Genomic DNA, 8,420 nt, shown 5'->3' on the forward strand with positions numbered 1-8,420 from the left:
CGGCCCCAGCCGCTCCGCGGCATGTGGGATCCTCCCGGACCGGGGCACGAACCCGTATCCCCTGCATCGGCAGGCGGACTCTCAACCACTGCGCCACCAGGGAAGCCCCTCAGTCTCCGCTTTTAAACTATCACCGTGAAGTGGTTTGGAGACTAGAGGGCGGGTTTGGGGATGTGAGGTGGGGGAACCATCTCTTGAGGAAGAAAGGTCAGTTATGAGACTGCTGTTTTCCTCATCCAAACAAGTTCATCTTGAAGGCCCAAATCAAGGGGGAGCGGTAGAAATGGAAAGGACAAGTGGATTCCAGAAACGTTGAGTTAAAATCAACAGGCCTCCATGACTGATCAGAGGTAGGGACGGGTCAAGTCTGGGCTGAAGGAGGAGGCTGAAGAGGTTGAGTTTGAAATGCCCGTGGGATATTCAGTTGGACAGAACCAGAGCTGCTGGATATTTGAATCCAAACTCAGGAAAGGTCTGGCTGGAGCCATGTATTTGGGGATCCTATGATAACGGGGCCTGGCTGAAGCCAAGGACATGGCAGAAGTGTCTGTGTGAGAGGTACCAGAAGCAGAAAAGGGGGCCGATGGTGGAACCCCGGGGACAGATGCCACAGCGGACAGGGTGATGGGAGAAGAAAGCAGAGGCGGGACCACAGAGGGCAGTGCCACTTAAGCCAGGAGAGGAGGTACCCGTCTATAGCATGAGTCCCCCAAGCTCAGGTGACATAAGGATTGAACAAGCAAAAACACTAGGGATGAGAAACCTCCCCTCTTCCTTCTGCAACATCAAAGCTAAACTCACTTCTCTAATGCCACGCCACCCGCCGCACTCACTTCCTCCTTCTTCCACAGAGGCCCTTCTGCCCGTGGGCCCACAGAGGCCGTAGCATCCTGGGTCGTGTTCTGCCTCTTTCCTGGAAGGCCCGCTCCTCACCCCTTCACATGTGTAAATCCTATCCTCCCAGGAGCAGCTCTGCTCCATAGAGACCTGTTTGTATTTCTCTCCACTTCACACTCCGTTACGTGCGGTCTGGTGGTGGCTGTTGATTCCTGAAGTTTGACTCTTCTTGTAAGCAGCTTGAGGTAGGTGGTCTTATTTTATTCTTCCTCTGTGGCCTCGGTAGCCTGAAATATTGTTGAGCAGACAATTCTTGCTCTGAAAAAGCTCTATGGTTGGTCCACATTCTTTTTTTTTTTTTTTTTTTTTTTATTTATTTATTTTTGGCTGTGTTGGGTCTTCGTTGCTGCTCGCGGGCTTTCTCTAGTGGCGGCGAGCGGGGGCTACTCTTCATTGCAGTGCACGGGCTTCTCATTGCGGTGGCTTCTCTTGTTGCAGAGCACGGGCTCTAGGTGCACAGGCGTCAGTAGTTGCGGCAGGCAGGCTCAGTAGTTGTGGCTCTTGGGCTCTAGAGCACAGACTCAGTAGTTGTGGTGCACGGGCTTAGTTGCTCCACAGCATGTGGGATCTTCCCGGACCAGGGCTCGAACCTGTGTCCCCTGCATTGGCAGGCGGATTCTCAACCACTGCGCCACCAGGGAAGCCCAAGTTAAACATTTGTGAGGGCTGAAATTTATTGCATACAGATTTGGGTTCTCAGGAGAGGCAAGTCCAAAACCACTTACTTTCCAGAGCATAATTTAAAAAAATACACACACAATATTTGCAATTAGATTTCATTAAATTTAGGCTACATGTTAATTTTGTTCAGCTCTTAAGATTTCTCAGGATAGGGCTTCCCTGGTGGCACAGTGGTTAGGAATCCTCCTGCCAGTGCAGGGGACACAGGTTTGAGCCCTGGTCCGGGAAGATCCCACATGCCATGGAGCAACTAAACCCATGCAGCATAACTACTGAGCCTGCGCTCCAGAGCCCACGAGCCACAACTACTGAGCCCGTGTGCCACAACTACTGAAGCCTGCGCACCTAGAACCTGTGCTCCGCAACAAGAGCAGCCACTGCAATGAGAAGCCCACGCACCAAAACGAAGAGTAGCCCCCACTCACAGCAACTAAAGAAAGCCCGCACGCAGCAACAAAGACACAATGCAGCCAAAAACTAATTAATTAATTAGTTAATTATTAAAAAAAGATTTCTCAGCATATGCCTTGGTCTTTACCAACCTGACTGATGACTCATTTGACCTTGAGGTTCAAGTAGCTATTGCTTATCTCAGATTTTCAAGTTCCCAGTGAAATTAGTGGGTAGTTTAAGATTAGGTGCTCAAGAAATGTAGGCTCTCATTAGTAATATCAACATTGATAATTTTTGTATTTCGATATAATACTTCATACTAAATAAAATACATAAAAAAGCTTTGTATGGATGAAGAGTGCTTGTGTCTATGCCAGTTCAAGACTATTCGAGACTTGATTTGGAGTGGTTTACAAGATCCCTCATTTAAAGCGCCCTCTTGTGTCATTACAATGATGTGCAACTCTTCAATGGATGGCGCCAAGGGACAGAATATAATGTCTAAGTGAAGGGTTGGTCTTCACCAAGATGGTTCCAGCCATTGAAACGGGAGGAGCATGTGTGACAGAAATGCTGGCTGGTAGGTAAATGTTGTGGTAGTAGATTGCAGAAGTCTCTTCTGATTGATTGCGTTTTCTCAATAAAATAGGGAAAAGGTTAGGCTGAGTGAGGATGGATGAAGAAGTATAGGAGATTTGAAGAGAGAAAACTACTAGGTTCCACTAGGAAGACATTGGGATAATAGACAATGAATATACAGCTAGATCTTTTCATGTCATTAAATACATTCACAACATATTTCTATTGTTTGCTCACAATTCTGTTTTACAGCTTAAATTATGGTTCTATGCTTTTTAAAAACCAATTTCCTATTTTTTTTTTTTCTTTTGCGGTACGCGGGCCTCTCACTGCTGTGGCCTCTCCCGTTGCGGAGCACAGGCTCCGGACGCGCAGGCTCAGCGACCATGGCTCACGGGCCCAGCCGCTCCACAGCACGTGGGATCCTCCCGGACCGGGACACGAACCCGTGTCCCTGGCATCGGCAGGCAGACTCTCAAACACTGCACCACCAGGGAAGCCCAATTTCCTATTGTTGAACAAGAAATTTCTTTCCAGTTTCTTACCGTTATAAATAAAATGGAACAGTGTCTCTTGCTTTACCATTCCTTAAAAAAAAAAAAACAAAACTTCGTACTGATAGAGTCTGTCTGATGATTACATTTTTTTTTATTTTAGCGATTTTTAGTGAGTTTGTGTTGGTAGCTCACTGTGATTATTTATTTATTTATTTATGGCCGTGTCGGGCCTTCGTTGCTGCGCACGGGCTTTCTCTAGTTGCGGCAAGCGGGGGCTACTCTTTCATTGCGGTGTGCAGGTTTCTTATTGCGGTGGCTTCTCTTGTTGCAGAGCATGGGCTCTAGGCACGTGGGTTTCAGTAGTTGTGGCACGTGGGCTCAGTAGTTGTGGCTCACGTGCCCTGGAGCGTAGGCTCAGTAGTTGTGGCACATGGGCTTAGTTGCTCCGCAGCGTGTGGGATCTTCCCGGACCAGGGCTTGAACCCGTGTCCCCTGCATTGGCAGGTGGATCCTTAACCACTGCGCCACCAGGGAAGCCCTGAGGGTTACATTTCAATGTCATCTAGCAAACTCGAAAGCTTTAAAGGTACCCCCACTTACCTTCTAGGTGTCATTAAAATGGGGTGGCTGACATTCCCATTTTACAAGATGTGACTTTGCCTCACTCTGTAGTGAGCAGTAGAGACAAAGTCAGAATGTCAGAGCAGTAAGCCATCTTGGGCCAACACTATTATTCTACATACGAGAAAAAAAAAGGAGGCTCAAAGAAGTTGTCTGCAGTCCCGCCTCCCCAGCTGCACTAGAAACCCATAGTTCCCTCACCGTCTTTGCTCAGCACCCCCTCACTGCATCTTTGCCCATTTTACTCTGTTTCCTGTAGGTTGCCTCCCCGTGTAGCCATGACGACTGCCATCCTGGAGCGTCTGAGCACCTTGTCCGTGAGTGGACAGCATCTGCGCCGCCTGCCCAAGATTTTGGAGGATGGGCTGCCCAAGATGCCTGGCACCGTCCCGGAGACCGACGTGCCCCAGCTCTTCCGGGAGCCCTACATCCATGCTGGGTACCGCCCCACCGGCCACGAGTGGCGTTACTACTTCTTCAGCCTCTTTCAGAAACACAACGAGGTGGTCAACGTCTGGACCCACTTGCTGGCGGCTCTGGCCGTCCTCTTGCGGTTCTGGGCCTTTGTGGAGGCCGAGGGCCTGCCTTGGACCTCTGCCCATGCCCTGCCCCTGCTCCTCTATGTTCTGTCCTCCATCACTTACCTCACCTTCAGCCTCCTGGCCCACCTGCTGCAGTCCAAGTCCGAGCTCTCCCACTACACCTTCTACTTTGTGGACTACGTGGGCGTGAGCGTTTACCAGTACGGCAGTGCCTTGGTCCACTTCTTCTACACCTCCGACCAGGCCTGGTACGAGCACTTCTGGCTTTTCTTCCTGCCCGCAGCTGCCTTCTGTGGCTGGTTATCTTGCGCTGGCTGCTGCTACGCTAAGTACCGTTACCGCAGGCCTTACCCAGTCATGAGGAAGATCTGTCAGGTGGTGCCGGCGGGGCTGGCCTTCATCCTGGACATCAGCCCCGTGGCACATCGCGTGGTTCTGTGCCACCTGTCTGGCTGCCAGGAGCAGGCAGTCTGGTACCACTCCCTCCAGATTGCCTTCTTTCTGGTCAGTGCCTACTTCTTCTCCTGTCCGGTTCCGGAGAAGTACTTCCCGGGTTCCTGTGACATCGTGGGCCACGGGCATCAGATCTTCCACGCCTTTCTGTCTGTCTGCACACTGTCTCAGCTGGAGGCCATCCTCCTAGACTACAAGGGGCGACAGGAGATCTTCCTGCAACGCCACAGCCCCCTGTCCATCTACACGGCCTGCCTCTCCTTCTTCTTCTTGGTTGCCTGCAGTGCAGCCACTGCAGCCTTCTTGAGGCAAAAAATCAAGGCCAGACTGACCAAGAAAGATTCTTGAGGCCAGCAGATGGGGCGCTGTGTGGAGTTGGCCTGATATGATTTGGGGAAAACTTGAATCAACAGTAGGAGCTGACTTTTGGTTTTTTAGAGCAGGCTTTTAAATGAGTACATATTTCCAAGGGTGGCTATGACCATGGCATTAGGAAGCCAAAGGGTCCAAGAGTTTTGCTGTTATTGTTGTGAATGAAAGTATTCCTTTATCCTCTGGGCTGTAGCCATACGAGACACAGGAAGGGAAGGGACCTTGGCTAAGATTCATCGGACACTGAATTAAGAACCATCTTCATGCCTGAAGATTTAGTAGAATTCTGACTGTGGATTCCAGGGGCAAGGCCTGGTCTAAAGGGATAATCCAACTGGACTGGAAAAGTTAGGAGGTGGCTGGACCACACTGTATTGAAATGAGCATTCTTCTATGATGCTGGTCTTTGGTAATTGGGTACATTGACCCAAGGACCCGATTTCGTTTGGATTTCAGATTGTCCGGGGTGGAGAAGTCAGAATCTTCAAGGAGATTCCGTAAAACCCTCAGACGTCGTGAATTACTCGGTTCGTCTGACTTCTGGTCCCTTCTCTGGCCCACTCTAGCACTGACCCTTTTCTCAGGATGATGTCTGCCTGGCTGTTTTCTCCCAAGTGCTGTTCACTCCCATCTGTACCTTGCATGATGACAGAGAGGACGGTGAAGCAGTCATACTTCCAAGAAACTCTTGGATCCATGTGGACATTCAGGAAACTTACTCTCATATAATACTAAAGGAAACGGTAATAGAAAATACAGTGCCAAGAGCCATCAGGAGGTCCAGCCAGCAAGCATGGATACCGTTTGGTGACATGGGACCCTTCTGTTTTATACCTGTGCATTGCAGGATTACTTGAGATCTATTAGGGCTGCCTTACATGCCAGAAGGTCTGGAGCTTTTTCCAGAGCATCTTCTCCAGATTTTGACCAGCAGGTTCAAAAAGCCCCTGGTAGAGTGAATTGGTTCTAAGAGTCCCACGAGGGATCTGATTATTTCAAGAGGAACTCAAGGTCCAGAGATGCTGCCCCATGAAGGACCCGCATAACTACCCTAGTTCGGGGTCCTCGGGGAGGCAGTTGTACCTCAGCTTAGAGCAGCTTAAATTAATCAAGCCCCAGGACAGGCACATGTGTGCATTCATGGTGGATTAGTCCCCGAAGGCTCCTTTGGGTGAAGATGGTGAACTGGGCACCCTGTAGGCAGAATGTTCTGTTTAGGACATAGCTGCCCAGCAGCTTCTATGGGATGGGGCGGGCTTGCGGTTGATGTGTTCTGGCCACGCAGCCCCCCTGAGGACTGCCTTCTGCACTGGTCCAGTGAAGGGGGCTGCATTGGAACCCTCCCCAGAGGCTGTATTTCCTATCTGTATAAGGTCTCTGTTTACTAAAAAGGGAGGTGAGTTTTCATTCCGGTTTGATGAACCTCCTCTCTTCCTAGATTACTTTGTTGTCTTCATATCTTTGTTTTCTTCCTTTCTCTTGAAAGATGTGTAGGGTTTGTGCCTTATAAATGGAAATGTACAAACTTTTAATACATGGCCATGTGGAATTTTCAGTTTGGGGTTATAGGATAAGAGAAAAAGAATTAATTGCCTTCCAACCCATGGATGAAAAAACTTATGAATACCAGAATTGCTTATCCATCAGCAGACTCTTTCAACCTGTATTTTGGAGGGAAAAATTCAACTGAGGCTTTCCTGTAATCTTTATATGAAGAAAGCGTATGTCGGGACTTCCCTGGCGGTCCAGTGGTTAAGACTCCCCGCTTCCACTGCAGGGGGTGCGGGTTCGATCCCTGGCCTGGGAACTAAGATCCTGCATGCCGTGGGGTGGCCAAAAAAAAAAAAAAAGCAAGCATATGTCTTGTCAGTTATGTTGTTTTCCTAGATGGATTTCTCCTAGGAATCCTCAAATACCTGAACTTCTGTGCTACCCAAGTGTCTTACACAAGCTTCTGGCATCCAGGCCAAATTCACCGCCAAGAAAGTGAGCAACACCAAACCGGCTGAACTAACGAACAGAGGAATGGAAAGTTGTGTCAACACAGTGCAAGTAGAGGGTCAGTTTAAATGGAGATGAGAAAGTGTCTGAAATGTCTGTAATTATGGATTCAGACAGAGGCTATCTTCTTTTAAAAATTGGAAGGAAGAGGGCTTCCCTGGTGGCGCAGTGGTTGAGGGTCCGCCTGCCGATGCAGGGGACACGGGTTCGTGCCCCGGTCCGGGAGGATCCCACATGCCGCGGAGCGGCTGGGCCCGTGAGCCATGGCCACTGGGCCTGTGCGTCCGGAGCCTGTGCTCCACGATGGGAGAGGGCGCAGCAGTGAGAGGCCCGCGTACCGCAAAAAAAAAAAGAAAAAAAAATTGGACGGAAGATGTAAGGCAAGCTCTTGCATGTAACTGGTGGTCATGGTGGGCAGAGGTCTTTAGGCCAAATGCAGGTATTTTTTAAAGGAGAAAACACAAGGTATCGCAGTGATCTTCCAACGCCACCCACAGACCAGTGCCAGTCTGCACACTTATTGGTCTGTGACAAGATAAGTACAGAGAGACACTAAACTCTTAGATATGAACATAAAATTCATAACATTTTGATTTCAATTTACCCAAGCATTGGTCCCTCAAGTACTGGAAATTTAAAAAAAATTTTTTCACCAGAGATATTTGAGAAGTGTTGAGTTGAGGGTCTACTATCTGGTTAGAAATTCCAGTATCTCATGAGAAATAGAGAAACAGGAGATGCAGGCGTTTTTAAATACTCAGACTCTTGAGGGGTTAAATACTCCTTTTAAAACATTTTCATTCAAACGATTGAATCAGTAAGGAAGAGACCTAGTTTGTTTAAAAAGAATAATAAGTATTTGATAAAGGGGATGGTTCTTCTTATTCCACCAAAGCCAAAAGTTGACATCTATTGGGGCTTCGCTGGTGGCGCAGTGGTTGAGAGTTCGCCTGTCGATGCAGGGGACGCGGGTTCGTGCCCCGGTCCGGGAAGTTCCCACATGCTGCCGAGCGGCTGGGCCCGTGAGCCATGGCCGCTGAGCCTGCGCGTCTGGAGCCTGTGCTCCGCAGCGGGAGAGGCCACAACAGTGAGAGGCCCACGCACTGCAAAACAAACAAACAAAAACTTGACATCTATTGGAAATTCTGTTGTTATTGTTCTCTTTTTTTTACTAAGGCTTTCAACCTAATAAAATGTAAATGCCTCTGGGAAAAAAACTCAACTAAACTATTAGTCATTTACGTCTTGGGAATAAAATGGGTATTGTATGTGGCCCCCTGCTCAGGGTAGAGACAGGGAATAACAAGATGCAGCGAATTGGGGACCTATTTGCCTGTTTGTTTCCCTCTTGCAAGCAATTCCTGACCTATATTTACTAGGGAGC

General features: G+C 48.9%; 1 protein-coding gene across 1 annotated transcript in view; it reads left to right on the forward strand.

The window, feature by feature from the left end:
- PAQR8 (progestin and adipoQ receptor family member 8) overlaps window positions 1-8,159 on the forward strand; it is a 38,713-nt gene extending 30,554 nt beyond the window's left edge. Inside the window, exon 2 of the mRNA XM_059075336.2 lies at window positions 3,928-8,159. Coding sequence (XP_058931319.1) covers window positions 3,947-5,011 — 1,065 coding nt within the window. The 5' untranslated portion in view covers window positions 3,928-3,946 and the 3' untranslated portion in view covers window positions 5,012-8,159. The remainder of the gene's footprint in view (window positions 1-3,927) is intronic.
- Window positions 8,160-8,420: the final 261 nt, after the last annotated feature.

Source organism: Kogia breviceps, chromosome 10, assembly GCF_026419965.1.
Source record: "Kogia breviceps isolate mKogBre1 chromosome 10, mKogBre1 haplotype 1, whole genome shotgun sequence".
Classification (NCBI taxonomy): Eukaryota; Metazoa; Chordata; class Mammalia; order Artiodactyla; family Physeteridae; genus Kogia; species Kogia breviceps.